At 40.6% G+C, this 20028-nt stretch overlaps 1 protein-coding gene across 9 annotated transcripts in view; it reads right to left on the reverse strand.

Annotated features, from left to right (window-relative positions):
• The window catches only part of LOC127353425 (signal-induced proliferation-associated 1-like protein 2), a 118451-nt gene that overhangs the window by 41611 nt on the left and 56812 nt on the right, over positions 1-20028 (reverse strand). For 4 of the 9 annotated variants that reach the window (XM_051382648.1, XM_051382645.1, XM_051382646.1 and 1 more), the window contains exons 15-19: positions 17368-17467; positions 6804-6966; positions 6656-6722; positions 6469-6550; positions 5383-6387 (exon numbers count right to left, since the gene is read on the reverse strand). The exons of 2 other annotated variants lie outside the window; for them this stretch is intronic. In XM_051382648.1, the coding sequence (XP_051238608.1) occupies positions 6244-6387; positions 6469-6550; positions 6656-6722; positions 6804-6966; positions 17368-17467 (556 nt within the window). In that variant the 3' untranslated portion in view covers positions 5383-6243. Of the gene's footprint in view, positions 1-676; positions 1075-5382; positions 6388-6468; positions 6551-6655; positions 6723-6803; positions 6967-17367; positions 17468-20028 lie in introns of those variants that run through there. 3 more of the 9 variants (XM_051382649.1, XR_007881285.1, XM_051382650.1) reach the window with 3 other exon arrangements.

Raw genomic sequence — 20028 nt, forward strand, 5'->3', positions numbered from 1 at the left:
TAAGACCCAGGGCATGATGGGAAACACCTGGCTGTGGCCTGATCAGAGAGCTGATTGTCTCTTAGTTTTGACAACAAACCCCACATTTTCCTAATGTTCGGTGTGATTTTAATATTGAACTGTCGATTGTAGCTACTGCAGGTTTAATCTGTTACAAACAGATCTTGTGTGGTTGATAATAATAATAATAATAATAAAGTTAATTTTATTTTATTTTATATTCAAACAAAGTCTTCAAACTACAGGCAGCCTACAGATGATCTAACACTTTTATTCTCTGAAGGCTAAAGAAAGCTGTCCGACTGACTAAAGCTTTCTGTCTCCTAGAGAGAGTAGAACAGGAGCCAGAGCATTCAGCTACCAAGCTCCTCTCCTGTGGAGAAGAATAGAATTTAAAATCCTCCTCCTCACCTACAAAGCTTTTCATGATCAGGCCCCTTCATATCTTAAAGAGCTCATAGTACCCTATTACCCCTCTAGAACACTACGTTCTCTGAATGCTGGGCTACTTGTGGTTCCTGTAGTCTCTAAAAGTAGAACAGGAGCCAGAGCCTTCAGTTACCAAGCTCTTCTCCTGTGGAACCAGCTTCCAGTTGTGGCTCTGGAGGCAGACACCCTCACCACATTTAAGAGTAGGCTTAAGACTTTCCTCTTTAATAGACTATCGGGGGATTGCACATTCAATTCAATTCAATTCAATTCAATTTTATTTGTATAGCGCCAATTCATAACAGAAGTTATCTCAGGACACTTTTCAAATAGAGCAGGTCTAGACCGAACTCTTTAACATTAATTACAGAGACCCAACAGTACCACCATGAGCAAGCACTTGGCGACAAGGGCAAGGAAAAACTGCCTGTTAAAAGGCAGAAACCTAGGACAGATCCTCCGGCTCTAGGTGGTTGGTCGTCTGTCTCGACCAGTTGGGGTGAGAGAGAGAGAGAGAGAGAGAGAGAGGCAGAGAGAGAGAGAGAGCGAGAGACAGACAGACAGACAGGTGCACAGCAACAACAGTATTGGCAATGGCAGTCAAGCAGGACCATGGCAGGAGGCTCCACCAGGATCCATGAGAACCTGCGAGACGAGAAAGCACAAGAACTCCGGGGAAGAAGTGAAGTTAGTAACATGCATTAATGGGACATGAATGAGTGCAGAAAGAGAGAGGAAGGGAGGAGCTCAGTGCACCATGGGAAATCCTCCGATAGTCTAGGCCTATAGCAGCATAACTAAGGGATGGTTCAGGACTCACCTGATCCAGCCCTAACTATAAGCTTTATCAAAGAGGAATGTCTTAAGCCTACTCTTGAATGTGGTGAGGGTGTCTGCCTCCCGAACCAAAACTGGAAGCTGGTTCCACAGGAGAGGAGCTTGGTAACTGAAGGCTCTGGCTCCTGTTCTACTTTTAGAGACTATAGGAACCACAAGTAGCCCAGCATTCAGAGAACGTAGTGTTCTAGAGGGGTAATAGGGTACTATGAGCTCTTTAAGATATGAATGGGCCTGACCATGAATAGCTTTATAAGTGAGGAGGAGGATTTTAAATTCAATTCTACATTTTACAGGGAGCCAATGCAGAGAAGCTAGTACAGGAGAGATGTGATCTCTTTTTCTAGTTCCTGTCAGTACTCGTGCTGCAGCGTTCTGAATTAATTGGAGCGTTTTAATGGACTTATTGGGGCAACCTGATAATAAAGAGTTGCAGTAATCCAGCCTTGAAGTAACAAATGCATGGATTAGTCCTAGAGGTCTGCTTTATGTGGGAGTTAAATGACAAATCCTGATCAAAGATAACTCCAAGATTCCTGACAGTGGTGCTAGAGGCCAAGGTAATGCCATCTAGAGTAACTATATCTTTAGACAATGAGTCTCTAAGGTTTTTGGGGCCAAGAACAAGAATTTCGAGTTCAACATCAGAAAATTGCAGGTCATCCAGGATTTTATGTCCGTAAGACATGTTTGTAATTTAGATAATTGATTAATTTCATTGGGTTTGATTGATAGATATAACTGCGTATCATCTGCATAACAGTGAAAGTTAATGGAGTGATTCCTAATAATGTTGCCTAAAGGGAGCATATATAAAGTAAATAGTATTGGTCCAAGTACAGAACCTTGTGGAACTCCATGACTAACTGTAGTATTTATTGAAGATTCATCGTTAACATGTACAAACTGCGAGCGATCTGATAAATATGACTTAAACCAGCTTAGTGCGGTTCCTTTAATGCCAATTTGATGCTCAAGTCTCTCTAAAAGAATATTATGGTCAATGGTGTCAAATGCAGCACTAAGATCTAATAATACAAGTACAGAGACAAGTCCATTGTCAGAAGCAGTCAGAAGGTCATTATTAACTTTAACCAGAGCTGTCTCTGTGCTATGATGAACTCTAAATCCTGACTGAAAATCCTCAAATAAATTATTGTTATGTAGAAATTCACACAACTCTTTGGTGAATACTTTCTCCAGAATCTTAGAGAGGAAGGGGAGGTTAGAAATCGGTCTATAGTTAGCTAAAACCCCTGGGTCAAGAGTGGACTTTTTAAGAAGGGGTTTAATTACAGCTACTTTAAAGGACTGTGGTACATATCCTGATAATAAAGAAAGATTAATCATATCCAGTAAAGAAGTGCCAATTAAGGGAACAACTTGTTTAAGCAGCCTAGTTGGGATCGGGTCTAATAGACAGGTTGATGGCTTCGATGAAGAAATGATTGAAGGTAACTGATGAAGATCGATATCAGAAAAACAGTCTAAATATATATCTAAGTTTACAGTGACAGAAGTCCCTGAACTTGGAGAGCCACTGGTAACTATTGATGGCAGTTGGTGATTCATTTTTTTCTCTAATAGTAATAATTTTATTATAGAAGAAGCTCATGAAGTCATTGCTACTTAAGTTTATGGGGATATGTGGCTCAATAGAGCTGTGACTCTCTGTCAGCCTGGCTACAGTGCTGAAGAGGAACCTAGGGTTGTTCTTATTTTCTTCTATTAGTGCTGAGTAATAGGCTCCTCTGGCATTACGGAGGGCCTTTCTATAAATTTTAAGATTATCTTGCCAATTTGAGCGATATTCTGATAATTTGGAAGAGCACCATTTCCTTTCAGATTTCCTAGCTATTTGTTTTAACTGGCGGGTTTGGTGGTTATACCAAGGTGCTAGTCTCCTATGTTTTAATAATTTCCTTTTTATAGGAGCGATAGAGTCTAATGTTGATCGTAGTGAGCCTGTAGCACTATCGACAAGATTATCAATTTCAGAGGGACTAAAGTCGTTATAGGACTCTGTTAAATTCAGACATGGCATTGAATTAAACACTGAAGGAATCTCCTCCTTAAATTTAGCTACAGCACTTTAGAGGTTGGAGGCAACAGAGAGCTATGGGACTGCTGGAGAGAGGGTGGAATAGGAGGTTTGGACAACGTAGACAAAGAAGGGAAGTCATGAAGGTTGAGGAGGTGCACTAGAGGAGCGTCTCCCTCTTCCACTACCAGAGGTCCTAGAGGCAGCTGTTTGCAGCATGTGTCTCTCCCTCCCGCTGGGCTGATAAACACTGACATCATATTTTTACTATTATTATTTATTACAACAACCTGTGACACAAAATGGACTACATTTTAGAGCTCCCTCTAAAATCTCAAAGTAGCTTTCAGGGAAGTTCATGTCCTTTTCAGGGGAGCTGAGCTCCCTTTAGCTCATAATTCAAACCACGGAAGGTTGTTTTTTTTTAGCTTGTGTTGGACCAGAGATAAAGGAGTCCTTGAGTTTCTTCTTCATTAAAACTACTAGAATATTAACTGTAAATACAAATTTACTTTTTGAATTAAAAACATGCATAGGAGGTGAGTGGTGTCTGTAGGTGTTTCTTTCAGGTTGCATACAGCTCCAGAAATGTAGGACAGGATGTAACCTGAAAGCTGTGAGCTCATTCACTCAGATCTTCTCTCATCTTGACTGAAGCTGAACAACCTCCCCCATTCATTGTCCTCGCAAAGATACAACAACACACACACATTGTTCACGTGCACAGTTTGTAATAGTTGATGACTCAAATATCACCCTGCAGGCCAACACAGACCTTTACAGCACACTCATACACAGTGAGTCATGTGTGTTTTTGTGTTTCACCTTCAGGAGAAAGAATTTAATCCACACAAACACATTTCTTTATAAATAACGAGAACGTGTTGAGGATGCGTTCAGGTGCCTCTAATTCCCTGCATAAAATAACTCTTGTTCACTGAAGTGATTTTCTCTCTTCATGTGGAACTGTAGTGTTTCCAGTCTGAATTATTCAAACTACTGAAACTGAACACATCACACAGTGGATGATAGCATTAGCATCAGTTTTAGCGAACTGTGGTTCCATTAGCCGGAGCTGTTCATACACATCCATCATTTAAAATAAAAACATCTAAGCACAATGACCTTTGACCTTTGAGAGGAAACTCTTTGATTGGACAGAAATACAAACACAATTGCTTCAACTTTCAGTTTTTATTGTCATCTAAATGACATGGTACTTGTTTCGGTATCTTAAATTCATTAGTTTTCAATCAGGCTTTAGAACAACAGAACTGAAACTGTTTGGCGACTACTTTCTCTTTGTTAAGATTCCTGTATTTGGAAAGCCAGTGATACCTGTTGAGGGCATTTGGTGATTAATTTTGTCTCTAATAGTAATTTTATCATAAAAGAAGCTCATGAAGTCGTTGCTACTTAAGGTTATGGGGATATGTGGCTCAATAGAGCTGTGACTCTCTGTCAGCCTGGCTACAGTGCTGAAGAGGAACCTAGGGTTGTTCTTATTTTCTTCTATTAGTGCTGAGTAATAGGTGCTCTGGCATTACGGAGAGCCTTTCTATAGGTTTTAAGATTATCTTGCCAAATTGAGCGATATTCTAATAATTCGGAAGAGCGCCATTTCCGTTTAGATTTTTTAAGTGGCAGGGTTGGTGGTTGTACCACGGTGCTAATCTCCTATGTTTTAATATTTTCCTCTTTATAGGAGCGATAGAATTGTGGTGGATGGAGTGGGCCGGACAGTTGTTCTCAGTGAGCCTGCAGTACTTTTAACAAGATCAATGCCATATGATAGAACGAGGTCAAGAGTGTGATTAAAACAATGAGTTGGTTTATTTACACTCTGACAGAAGCCAATTGAGTCTATTAATGAGATAAATGCATTACTAAGGCTGTCATTGTTAACATCCACGTGAATATTAAAATCCCCTACAATAATAATCTTACTAAGATTAATCAGCATCCTCAGAATAAATTCCTTAGTTCTTGTTCTCTGTGCAGCGTCTGATATTGTCATCAATCTGTTACATCTCAGGAAATACAGGACTGGACCCAAAATGAAGCAGGCAACAGGATGACTTTAGTGGTTTATTTGATAAAAACTTGTTTACAGGTAACAGGTAACAGACTAGTTCTGGTTCGGGTTCGGGTTCAGGTTTGGGTGAAAGAAGCCTCAGAACAAAAACAAAAGAAACTACATCTGTGTGATATGACAAAATATATACTGTGATGAGAGAAGAACGTCTGTCGTTTATTTCTCTGTCTCTGTCTTTACAGCAATACTGTTCATCATTCGGATGACGCTTTGCGTTCTTCTACATGGAAACATAAACACAAACAAACATGGGGACAGTGAACATGACACAGACTGGGGACCAGCCATCGCTGAAAAAAACAGTGTCTTCATTTTATTATTTTAGTCAAGAACTGCGAGGAACACCAGTAACACTCGTCGATCAGTGTCTACCTGTCAAATCATCAAGTCCATGAGACATAATTGAATTGAATTGAATTGAATTGAATTGAAATTGAATTAATAATAATAATAATAATAATAATAATAATAATAAAAAGAACAACAATAATAGTCATGATAATTTCTTGTTATTATAAACCTTTCATAAACAAAGTTACAAAGTGTTTTACACGGTCAAACGAAGATTTAAACATTTCAGGATTGAAGCAAATAAAATAATACAGAAAGTAAAACCACAAATTTTACTAATAAAACAAAGATAAAACAATACAATAAATAATAAACAATAAATACCATTAATAAATACAGTCTTGACTTCTGTTATGATACAAATAAAATGTATTAAAAACAGGAAACCACCTAAACACAGTGGATCCTGGGTAAAAGGAGGTGGACATGCTGTGTGTACATGTCTGTACATTGCCATGGCGACCTCTGTCATGTCCTCCTCAGCGTGTTGCTATGGTAATGTGCTCCTGTTCTGAATCCAGGCAGTGAACTTCATGATCTGGTCGGTGGCACTCTGGCTCTCCTCCTGCAGACGGAGGTTATCCTGATGGAGGTTGAGCACCTGCTGCTGCAACGCTGCTTTATCCTGCTGCTCCTGAATGCACCACAGACACAGACAGGTCAGTGTGATGATGTCATCAGCTCACCTGTATGACACCAGGCTCAGGTCTTTTACCTTCAGCAGGTCAAGCTGCAGCTGACGGAGAATCTCCTCCAACTGGAAGACTTTACCTGAGAGGGAAGTTGCCGTGATGTCACTGGGGGAGGGTACATTATTATTATTAATATTATTATTATTTCTGGTGTTTCTTCACAGAAATACAAAGTGCCTTTAACCTGGGCTCTCAGGTGTACTTCCTCACCTGTCCTGCAGGGCGGAGGTCTCTGTCTCCTGATGAACGTCAGGGAGAGACAACGATGAAAGCATACCTGTTGATACAATTGATCATTAATCAATATGAACATTACATTAATTTTTAAAAAAGTGAAATAGAAATGAAAAACACTCACTCCACTTCATCGCCGCCTGCTGGCTTACACGTGGAGAGCCACAGGAGCTGGTGAGGGCCAAAGTCCTCCTGTACAGACTGTCATCTGATGCCGTCCGGGTCAGAGATCTCCATGGAGACGGAGGTAGGATCCCAGAGACTCTGCTGATGGACTGACGAAGGGACTAAGGATGATAGACAGGATGTTATCTGGTTAGAGTCATCACTATTTGATATCTTTATTGACAGCTGGACTCCAGGCTGTCCACCCTGCAGATGTTGATGAATCAGGGATCCTTCCTCTAGCGCCACCCTCAAGGTAAACGTTAAAAACGGACAAATCATCAGGAGCTGTGAAGGATTTATTGAAACTGCAGATTATTATCCTTAGTTAAAATGAATCGTGTTTACGGTGGCCGTAATATGCTCTGAAACTCAAGAAACACGCCACAAAATTTGGCAGTGGTGAAAATGTACGTGTCATGCACATGGGCGTAGCAAAATGGCTCAACAGCGCCCCCTAAAGAGCAACCCCAGAGGCATGTTTCCCCAATATGTATGAAAATCAATACACACATAGAGCATGTCCAGACATACAAAAAAGCCTCTTGGACCCAAACCGTACAGGAAGTCGGCCATTTTGAATAAAACATGAGCTTAAAATATATTTAATTAACCCTTAACTTATCTCTGAACAGTTTAATCACATTTTAGACCCAAACTACTTTTGAAGTTAAATATGTCAGATGTTGAGTCAAGCAACAAGACTAACCCTGACTGAATAATTACTGGAATACATCACTGAGATAAAGATTGAAGGAAAACTGATAGAAACTGGAAATGTTGAATTAATTAATTAACACAGTCAATAAAATCTAATCTATATGTTAATCTAACATATAAAAATGTATATATCAGATCACCGATAAACTGAAACTGATCTACTGGAACCCTCGGTAGTAGCAAGGTGATTGATTGGACGTGCTACGGTAAGCGTACTGACTCACTTCCGGTTTACTTCCTGCTCTGTGTACACTGTTTGGTGCTGTAGCTCTGTCAGTGAACGCTAAATATAAATTAGTTTTACTCGTTACAGCGGTTATTTACCCGCTTAACATTTAAACGTAGACTAGTTCTACTTAAACACTTGGAGTTTCTCCCTCTTTTAGGGACTTTTCACTACTTTCAAAGTTTTTCATACACTCTAGTTTCATTAGCATTAGCAGTTAGCTATGGCTTCTCCCTCTCCCTCTCCTCTGTCCTGCTCAGTGTGTCAGATGTTCAGTTATTCCTCTGCCTCCTTTAAAGATAATGGTACCTGTATTAAATGTAGTTTACTTACTGCGCTGGAGGCGAGGCTTAGTGAGTTAGAGGAACGGTACCGCACCATGGAGATATCTTTAGCCGCTATAGTTAGCCAGCCCCCAGTAGCCGGTGCGGTCCGACCGAAGGTAGCTTCTGTTAGCTCTGTAGTTCCCCCGGTAGTTCCCGAGCAGCCGGGAAGACAGGGAGGCTGGGTGACTGAGCGAAGGAAGACTAGAACGGCGAAGCCCACAGGTCACCACCAACCGCTTCACGTTTCTAATACATTTTCCCCACTCAGCGATACACCCGCTGTGGAACCAACTCTGGTTATTGGCAGCTCCATAGTCAGAAACGTGAAGTTAGCGAAGCCAGCGGCCATAGTTAAATGTATCCCTGGGGCCAGAGCGGGCGACATTGAATCAAATTTAAAACTGCTGGCTAAAGATAAACGTAAATACAGTAAGATTGTTATCCACGTCGGCGGTAACGACACCCGTTTACGCCAATCGGAGGTCACTAAGATTAATGTGGAGTCGGTGTGTAACTATGCTAAGACAATGTCGGACACCGTAGTTTTCTCTGGACCCCTCCCCAATGTGACCAGTGATGACATGTATAGCCGCATGTCGTCATTCCACCGCTGGCTGTCGAGGTGGTGTCCAGCAAACGATGTGGGCTTCATTGATAACTGGAAGCCTTTTTGGGGAAAACCTGGTCTGATTAGGAGAGACGGCATCCATCCCACTTTGGATGGAGCGGCTCTCTTATCTAGGAATATGGCGAAGTTTATCTCTAAAACCTGACAGTCCAGAGTTGGGACCAGGAAGCAGAGCTGCTGTCTTACACACTTCTCTGCGCTTTCTTTAGAACAGTCACCCACCCAAAACCCCATAGAGACTGTGTCTGTCCCCCGACCACCTAAACTATTTAAAGAAATAAAAACAAGAGGAGTTCAACATAAAAATCTAATAAAAATTAAAACCAACTCCTCAGTAGCACAAAATAAGAGAATGAAATGTGGGCTGTTAAATATCAGGTCTCTGTCCTCTAAAGCTGTTTTAGTGAATGAATTAATATCAGATTATGATATTGATTTACTTTGTCTTACTGAGACCTGGTTGTCCCACGAGGAGTATGTTAGCCTAAATGAATCCACCCCCCCAGTCATATTAATACTCACATTCCTCGAGGCACAGGCCGAGGAGGTGGAGTAGCAGCTATATATGATTCGAGCGTTTTAATGGACCCTAAACCTAAACTAAATTATAATTCATTTGAAAGCCTTGTTCTTAGTCTTTCTCACCCAAACTGGAAAACACTGCAGCCAGTTCTATTTGTTATAGTGTACCGCGCTCCTGGACCGTACTCTGATTTTATATCTGAATTTTCAGAGTTTCTATCAAGCTTAGTCCTTAAATCAGATAAAGTAATTATTGTAGGTGATTTTAATATTCATGTGGATGTTGACAATGACAGCCTTAGTAATGCATTTATATCATTAATAGACTCAATTGGCTTCTGTCAGAGTGTAAATAAACCAACTCATTGTTTTAATCACACTCTTGACCTTGTTTTATCATATGGCATTGATATTGAACATTTAATAGTCTTCCCACATAATCCTTTCCTATCTGACCATTATTTAGTAACTTTTGAATTCATACTATTAGATTATAAGCCATTAGGCAAAACTTCCTACAGCAGATGTCTATCTGACAGTGCTGTAGCTAAATTTAAGGAGGAGATTCCTTCAGTGTTTAATTCAATGCCATGTCTGAATTTAACAGAGTCCTATAACAACTTTAGTCCCTCTGAAATTGATAATCTTGTCGATAGTGCTACAGGCTCATTACGATCAACATTAGACTCTATCGCTCCTATAAAAAGGAAATTATTAAAACATAGGAGACTAGCACCTTGGTATAACCACCAAACCCGCCAGTTAAAGCAAATAGCTAGGAAATCTGAAAGGAAATGGCGCTCTTCCAAATTATCAGAATATCGCTCAAATTGGCAAGATGATCTTAAGATTTATAGAAAGGCCCTCCGTAATGCCAGAGGAGCCTATTACTCAGCACTAATAGAAGAAAATAAGAACAACCCTAGGTTCCTCTTCAGCACTGTAGCCAGGCTGACAGAGAGTCACAGCTCTTTCGAGCCACATATCCCCATAAACTTAAGTAGCAATGACTTCATGAGCTTCTTCTATAATAAAATTATTACTATTAGAGAAAAAATGAATCACCAACTGCCATCAACAGTTATCAGTGGCTCTCCAAGTTCAGGGACTTCTGTCAATGTAAACTTAGATGTATATTTAGACTGTTTTTCTGCTATCGATCTTCATCAGTTAACTTCAGTCATTTCTTCATCGAAGCCATCAACCTGTCTGTTAGACCCGATCCCAACTAGGCTGCTTAAAGAAGTTGTTCCCTTAATTGGCACTTCTTTACTGGATATGATTAATCTTTCTTTATTATCAGGATATGTACCACAGTCCTTTAAAGTAGCTGTAATTAAACCCCTTCTTAAAAAGTCTACTCTTGACCCAGGGGTTTTAGCCAACTATAGACCGATTTCTAACCTCCCCTTCCTCTCTAAGATTCTGGAGAAAGTAGTCGCCAAAGAGTTGTGTGACTTTCTACATAACAATAGTTTATTTGAGGATTTTCAGTCAGGATTTAGAGTTCATCATAGCACAGAGACAGCTCTGGTTAAAGTTAATAATGACCTTCTGATTGCTTCTGACAATGGACTTGTCTCTGTACTTGTATTATTAGATCTTAGTGCTGCATTTGACACCATTGACCATGATATTCTTTTACAGAGACTTGAGCATCAAATTGGCATTAAAGGAACTGCCCTAACCTGGTTTAAGTCATACTTATCAGATCGTTCTCAGTTTGTACATGTTAACGATGAATCCTCCATAAATACTAAAGTTAGTCATGGAGTTCCACAAGGTTCTGTACTTGGACCAATACTATTTACTTTATATATGCTCCCTTTAGGCAACATTATTAGGAATCACTCCATTAACTTTCACTGTTATGCAGATGATACGCAGTTATATCTATCAATCAAACCCAATGAAATTAATCAATTATCTAAATTACAAACATGTCTTAAGGACATAAAATCCTGGATGACCTGCAATTTTCTGATGTTAAACTCAGAAAAAACCGAAATTCTTGTTCTTGGCCCCAAAAACCTTAGAGACTCACTGTCTAAAGATATAGTCACTCTAGATGGCATTAACTTGGCCTCTAGCACCACTGTCAGGAATCTTGGAGTTATCTTTGATCAGGATTTGTCATTTAACTCCCACATAAAGCAGACCTCTAGGACTGCCTTCTTTCATTTACGTAATATTAGAAAAATTAGACACATACTATCACAGACAGATGCAGAAAAACTAATCCATGCATTTGTTACTTCAAGGCTGGATTACTGCAACTCTTTATTATCAGGTTGCCCCAATAAGTCCATTAAAACGCTCCAATTAATTCAGAACGCTGCAGCACGAGTACTGACAGGAACTAGAAAAAGAGATCACATCTCTCCTGTACTAGCTACTCTGCATTGGCTCCCTATAAAATGTAGAATTGAATTTAAAATACTCCTCCTCACCTATAAAGCTCTTCATGGTCAGGCCCCTTCATATCTTAAAGAGCTCATAGTACCCTATTACCCCACTAGAACACTACGTTCTCTGAATGCTGGGCTACTTGTGGTTCCTATAGTCTCTAAAAGTAGAACAGGAGCCAGAGCCTTCAGTTACCAAGCTCCTCTCCTGTGGAACCAGCTTCCAGTTGTGGTTCGGGAGGCAGACACCCTCACCACATTCAAGAGTAGGCTTAAGACATTCCTCTTTGATAAAGCTTATAGTTAGGGCTGGATCAGGTGAGTCCTGAACCATCCCTTAGTTATGCTGCTATAGGCCTAGACTATCGGGGGATTTCCCATGGTGCACTGAGCTACTCTCTTCCTCTCTCTTTCTGCACTCATTCATGTCCCTTTAATGCATGTTACTAAGTCCACTTCTTCCCCGGAGTTCTTGTGCTTTCTCGTCTCGCAGGTTCTCGTGGATCCTGGTGGAGCCTCCTGCCATGGTCCTGCTTGACTGCCATTGCCAATACTGTTGTTGCTGTGCGTCTGTCTGTCTGTCTGTCGCTCTTTCTCTCTCTCTCTCTCTCTCTCTCTCTCTCTCACCCCAACTGGTCGAGACAGACGACCACCCACCTAGAGCCGGAGGATCTGTCCTAGGTTTCTGCCTTTTAACAGGCAGTTTTTCCTTGCCCTTGTCGCCAAGTGCTTGCTCATGGTGGTACTGTTGGGTCTCTGTAATTAATGTTAAAGAGTTCGGTCTAGACCTGCTCTATTTGAAAAGTGTCCTGAGATAACTTCTGTTATGAATTGGCGCTATACAAATAAAATTGAATTGAATTGAATCTACTGAAGAGAAATTACATTAGTTTGTATATTTCAGGTAATTTTAGCTGATTTCAGATCTTCACTACTGACAACGACAATCATATTGTTATCTAAGACACGTTACTAACTTCACTTCTTCCCTGGAGTTCTTGTGCTTTCTCGTCTCGCAGGTTCTTATGCATCCTGGTGGAGCCTCCTGGCTATTATCATCAATATCATCAGTCATTTCTACTGTGGTTGGTTTACACCTTTCTTTGTCCTCTCTTTACCCCTCTCTCTCTCTGTCTCTGTCATTCTCTCTTTAACCCTCTCTCTCTGTGCTTCTCTCTGTCCTTCTCTCTCTCTCTCTCTCTCTCTCTCTGTCTCTCTCTCTGTCCTTATCTCTGTCTCTTTCTCTCTCTGTCCTTATCTCTGTCAATTAAAAAAATTCAATTCAAAATGGCTTTATTGGCATGACGTAACACTGTACATATTGCCAAAGCAAGCAACTGGAATTAAAGATAATAATAATAACAATAAAGGAAAACAATATTTACAATAAATTAATTATAATCTATACTGTTTCTAATACTGTAACTCACAATCACAATCACAATCAGTCACAATCAATCAATCTCAGTCAATAAGTAATTAATTACAATGAATCCATCAATAAATCGATCAATTCAATTTTCAATTCAATTCAATTTTATTTGTATAGCGCCAATTCATAACAGAAGTTATCTCAAGACACTTTTCAAATAGAGCAGGTCTAGACCGAACTCTTTATATATATAAAGTAAATAGTATTGGTCCAAGTACAGAACCTTGTGGAACTCCATGACTAACTGTAGTATTTATTGAAGATTCATCGTTAACATGTACAAACTGCGAACGATCTGATAAATATGACTTAAACCAGCTTAGTGTGGTTCCTTTAATGCCAATTTGATGCTGAAGTCTCTGTAAAAAAATATTATGGTCAGTGGTGTCAAATGCAGGTCTAGACCGAACTCTTTATAACATTATTTACAGAGACCCAACAGTACCACCATGAGCAAGACCTTGAGTACACTTATTTTCCATCCATTACAAATACCTGTTCTCTTTATTGCTGGGTAATGCGATCTGAACATATTCAGCCAGGCGAATGGTTCATCAGTCCAGAAGATTAAATTGCAGGACCTTCCATCTTTGTGATGGTCCAGGAATAGGATTTCTGGTCTTTTGTTTTGTATTGTTTGTTTATATTTTCCTTTTGCAGTTTTGCTTTTGATAGCTGGGGGATATTCAATGGTTTCAGTGTGTAGACATCATGATACAGCTGTTGATCTTCAAGGTTCTGTGTTTTGTGTTTAAAACAGCACTACTGCTGTTATTGATGCCATTGCTAGGTAACCACAGTCCAGTGTTAGCTTGTTAGCTATTAACTTGAGTGTTTCAGTTAGGTAACTTACTGATTTCAGGGTCCAGCAGTTTGCTGTTACTTGCTTTTGTCTCCCCTGTCCTCTTCTTTGTTTGTTTTTTGTTTTCTCCTCTGTTTCTGAGCTCTGTCTGTATCATTTTTCCTTCTTTCTCTTTCTTTCTCCCTCTTTTTCCTCTTTTTCTCTCTTCTGGTGTATTGTGGTCACTCCTTTTACATTTTCCTCATAAGAAGTCGGTGTTTATCCAATTTTTGGACCGAAAACAAGAGGTTTGTTTAGCAGCAAGCCTTAAACATGACTTCTGTATACATATTCATTCGTTCTCTCTCTCTCTCTCTCTCTCTCTCTCTCTCTCTCTCTCTCTGTCCCTCTGTTTCTCTCTCTCTCCCTCTGTGTCTGTCTGTCTCTCTCTGTCTCTCTATCTCTCTCTGCCCCCCTCTCTCTCTCTCTCTCTCTTAAAGTGAAGTTTTTCCTTGCTGCTGTCTCCAAGGTCTTGCTCATGGTGGGAATTGTTGGGTCTCTATAAATAATGTTATAAGGAGTTCGGTCTAGACCTGCTTTATTTGAAAAGTGTCCTGAGATAACGTCTGTTATGAATTGGTGCTATACAAATAAAACTGATTTGGATTAAATTAAATTGTTCACTGCAGACAGTGAATCACATAGCTGAGAGAAAAAGAAAATAATAAATAACTAATAATCAACTGTTCTTTGTGCCTATGCACCAAACAGCAGTTCAGAGTATTCAGCCTTATTGGAGACCCTGAATGAAGTCCTGTATAGGGCTCCATAGTGTACTATCATGAAAAGTGAGTTTAGGCTAATAACTTCTGCATAGTTTGTCGCACATTCAAAAACCTTATATCCACGCATTCAGTGAATGGAACTGAATCTCCCCATATAGGCCACGCCCATTTACGCCTAGATTTTTTTTTTGTTAGAGTGCGAAATGTCCAGGAACTACTTTTTCTTGTTCCTCCTATAAGCCTTGTCCAATTCGCACAACATTTTTCACGTAGTATCTGGGGATTGTGCCTAGCAAAAAAGTAATTTGAAGAATTTTGATATTTCAAAAAATAAGCACGCTATAAAATTAGGACTTCCTGTAGATTTTTCGTCAAAACAGGAAGTGGACCATTTCTCCACATTGGTATATCGATTGACACCAAGTTTGGGTCCTTAGTTCCGCATGTTTTTCTTAGGCATCGTGCACAATTTCAGGCAGCCACAAGGTGGCGCTCTTTAAAATGAAGAAGTTTATATCTCCGTATCAGCACGTATGATTAAAATGAAACTTGGTACGATGCTTGCCCATGGCTCCCTGAGGCTCGCTAACAAATGTGTCAACAGTCCGCCACTAGGTGGCGCTCTGGTGGCAGGGTAAATCACTGTGCGGAGACCGTAATAGTTATGAATATGAAATTCACACGGCATGTGTAGTCTAGTGTCAGAAGCTCACATACCAAAAATCATGTTTATCGTGTTTGTAGTGCCCCCTAGAGTATTTTAGAAAAGCAGCCCTGTCGCCTCCTACGGAATTCATCGGATCTGCTTCAGAATTGGTCAGTACAGTCAGACTATGTTGCTAATTAAAAGTTGTGCTATTTGTGCATGTACGTTGAAGGGCCTGTCTGTGGGGTACCGTCAAAGTTGGCCATTTTGACTTCCGTGGTCATTTTCGCTGAATTTTTCGCCTTGTATTTGAACTCCTCCTCCTAGGGAATTAATCGGATTTACTTCAGAATTGGTCAGTACAGTCAAAAAGCATTGCTGATTAATAGTTGTGCTATTTGTGCACGTACGTTGAAGGGCGTGTCTGTGGCGTGCCGTCAAAGTTGGCCATTTTCAATTCTGTGGTCATTTTCGGTGAATTTTTCGCCTTGTATTTGAACAAACTCCTCCTAGAGAATTTATCGGATCTACTTCACAATTGGTCAGCACAGTTAGAAAATGTTGCTGATTAAAAGTTGTGCTATTTGTGCATGTACATTAAAGGGTGTGTCTGTGGCGTGGCATCAAAGTCCACCATTTTTAATTTTTTTGTCTATTTCTGTGATTTTTCGTGTTGTAATTGAATGACCTCCTAGGGAATTCATCGGATCTGCTTCAAAATTGGTCAGTACAGTCAAAGTATGTTCAAAAGTTGTGCTATTTGTGACTGTACGTTGAACCGCATGCCTGTGACGACGTGTTAAATTCCGCCAATTGGCCATTAAACAGATACTCCACTAAACTTCACATATTCTATAACAGTCCGACCCTGAACACGTCCTCACAACTTCAGTGTACATGGTCCAATCTCAATGAAACTTGACATGTTTAATAACAGTCCGGCCCTGAACACGTCTACATGACAATATTCAGATATAGTGAGAGGGCCACCTACTGGCAACAGGAAGTAAGCGATGCGATGCGATTATGATGTGATTTCCACGAAATGTTCATGTTGTGGTCTGCACGTGTTACGACGGCACGTGACGCGGCCACAGCACACCCAGAGTTGCGTGGAGTGCGAAGGCCCGTTCATCACTGCTTGCAGCTTTAATATTACTATTATTATTACTACAGTTACTTTTATTACTATAATCACTGCTCATTGTCCCCCATCGTTGTTGCTGTCGGCGTCATCATCTTCTTCATGTTCATCATCATCAGTCACTACTATTAGTGTAGTTGTTGCTACTGTTGTTGCTGTGCACCTCTGTCGGTCTGTCTGTCTGTCTCTCTCTGTCTGTCTGTCTGTGTCTCTCTCTCCCCAACTGGTCGAGACAGAGGACCACCCACCTAGAGCCGAGGGGTCGGTCCTAGGTTTCTGCCTCTTAAAAGTCAGTTTTTCCTTGCCGCCGTCGCCAAGTGCTTACTCATGGTGGGAATTGTTGGGTCTCTGTAAATAATGTTATAAGGAGTTCGGTCTAGACCTGCTCTATTTGAAAAGTGTCCTGAGATAACTTCTGTTATGAATTGGCGCTGTACAAATAGAATTGAATTGAATTGAATTGAAATTTGCCAGAGAATTAGGGCAGCAGGGGCAGTATTGTTGTCATGAAAAGAAAGTTGAGCTGAAAGGTGAAGCTCTTGATCTACCGGTCGATCTTTGGTCCTACCCTCACCTATGGTCATGAGCGATAGGCCATGACCGAAAGAAAGAGATTGCGGGTACAAGCAGCCGAAATGAGTTTCTTCAGGAGGGTGGCTGGCGTCTCCCTTAGGGATAGGGTGAGAATCTGGGCGTCTGGTGAGGATGCCTCGGGGCAGAACGAGGACCAGGTGGAGAGATTATATCTCCACACTGGCCTGGGAACGCCTCAGGATCCCCCAGTCAAAGTTGGCCAATGTGGCCAGGAAAAGGGAAGTTTGGGGTCCTCTGCTGGACCTGCTACCCCCACGACCTGACCTGATGATGAACTAATAATCAATTAACAATAAAGAATGAAACAGACTCACCTTCTCACCTGCAGTGACGTCAGACTGCATCATCCTAACAAAGACTTCTCTCACTGGATGACAGCTGAACGGAAGATCTGTGGTCAGCCATAGCTGAAGTCTGGAAGTGGTGGAGCAGGAGGAGCAGGAGGAGAATAATTGATGAATAAGTGGATGAAGAGTTTCAGTGATTTTCTGCTGTCAATCAAACTGAAATTCTTCAAACTTCTTCAAAGTGACAGAAAACGATGAAAAAGAACATATTCATTCAACAGGGACATTTCCAATCAATCATATATCTTAAAAATCTGATTGGACAGATGCCAGGTGTTTGACGTGCTGGGCCACAGTCTGTGTGTTTACTGTAGAAGACTGCAGGAGAAGCAGACAGGAAGTACCAGTGATGTACTGCTGCGGAGGAGGGCAGCAACAAAACAGACACCTAATAAAGGCTCGGCTTTACGTTATATTTAAAGTCTCAGACAGTCCTTTCTGATGGGAAACTGAAGCAGTTATATTGCTCTCTCCAAATCAACCAGATTCCTGTGATTGCTTTGGAATGACAAAAACAGATTTTTGTCTGTCTCTCTAGAGTGCCGTCTACTGTAGGTAGACTCACTGTCAGCGATTATACAACCCCACTTGAAAAAAGAGACTGTCCCTCCAACAGGTAACTGATAGGAAATCTAACTCTATCTATCTAATCTATTTCTAAATTCAACTTCTGATGTCTGACTATTACTTGACAGAATGGCTTCAACAGATGATGTTACAGTTTTTACCCATTGCTTCAACACTATAGACACATGCTTAAACCAAAGTAGCATAACTTGAAGTTGTTGTTACTATACCTTAAACAAAAGCGCTGCTTTGCACTTTAGTTGCATTTCTGTAACACACTTGCTCCTTTCTGCAACACACTTGCTCCTGCATACTACACACTATTTCATACATAAGACACTTAGTTCAAAAATGATCTCAGGGTACCATTGGGAAAACACATCTATTCAAAATACAACACATTTGTTTTTACATTGAAAATACTTAGACACACACCTGAAAATACTTACTTACAAAACTGAACACCAATCAGCCAGCTACAAAAAGGCCTCAGTTAAGCCATTTTGAGAATTTTGCAAGCATGGAGGCAGGGAGAGCTAGAGGCAGAGGAAGATGAAGACAAAGAGAGAGAGGAGGACATGGTCGAAGAGGCCATGCAAGGACCATTATTTCGGATGACATAAGAGCAACTTTGGTGGACCATGTCATAAACCATGGCCTGACTATGAGGGAAGCTGGGCAGAGAGTCCACCCTAATCTAAGCCGTTTCATAGTTTCATCCATAATAAGGACATTCCGACTGGAAAACAGGTAGGTCTTCAGCTCTCTACTCTACTCAGACTGTATCTAGAGTATTTACAGTACTGTACCATATCACATTACCGTATCACATGTACTGTATTGCAGGGTGGCTAATGCTCCTTTTCGAACAAAAGTGGTAGTTTTGTGAAACATACCGTGATAACGTGTTGAGATGTTTCAGTACTATGTATGATACATACAGTAAAGTACAGTATATACAGTACTGTAAAAAAGAAGCAAACAATAACAATTTATGGTTGCATTTTTCTACAGAATGGCTAGAAGACCTACTCGGGGTGGACGCCAACGCCTTTTCACCCAACAGCAGGAACTTGCCATAGTGAACCTAGTCAGAGCAAACAATGCAATCTGTCTCCACTAGCTACAACAACAAATACTTGCAGATAGGCAAGTATTCAACAACATAAATCGAGTAAGCATTACCACTACCAGACACATCTTGGTAAAGATAAACATAAATATAGTAAGACTGTTATCCATGTCGGCGGTAATGACACCCGTTTACGCCAATCGGAGGTCACCAAAATTAATGTGGAGTCGGTGTGTAACTATGCTAAAACTATGTCGGACTCCGTAGTTTTCTCTGGACCCCTGCCCAATGTGACCAGTGATGACATGTATAGCCGCATGTCGTCATTCCACCGCCGGCTGTCGAGGTGGTGTCCAGAAAACGATGTGGGCTTCATTGATAACTGGAAGCCTTTTTGGGGAAAACCTGGTCTGATTAGGAGAGACAGCATCTATCCCACTTTGGATGGAGCGGCTCTCTTATCTAGAAATATGGCAAAGTTTATTTCTAAAACCTGACAGTCCAGAGTTAGGACCAGGAAGCAGAGCTGCTGTCTTACACACTTCTCTGCGCTTTCTTTAGAACAGTCACCCACCCAAAACCCCATAGAGACTGTGTCTGTCCCCCGACCAACTAAATTATTTAAAGACATAAAAACAAGAGGAGTTCAACATAAAAATCTAATAAAAATTAAAACCAACTCCTCAGTAGCACAAAATAAGAGAATGAAATGTGGGCTGTTAAATATCAGGTCTCTGTCCTCTAAAGCTGTTTTAGTGAATGAATTAATATCAGATTATGATATTGATTTACTTTGTCTTACTGAGACCTGGTTGTCCCACGAGGAGTATGTTAGCCTAAATGAATCCAAAAAACTTCCTACAGCAGATGTCTATCTGACAGTGCTGTAGCTAAATTTAAGGAGGAGATTCCTTCAGTGTTTAATTCAATGCCATGTCTGAATTTAACAGAGTCCTATAAAAACTTTAGTCCCTCTGAAATTGATAATC

Source organism: Dicentrarchus labrax, unplaced genomic scaffold, assembly GCF_905237075.1.
Source record: "Dicentrarchus labrax unplaced genomic scaffold, dlabrax2021, whole genome shotgun sequence".
In the NCBI taxonomy this organism is placed as follows: Eukaryota; Metazoa; Chordata; class Actinopteri; family Moronidae; genus Dicentrarchus; species Dicentrarchus labrax.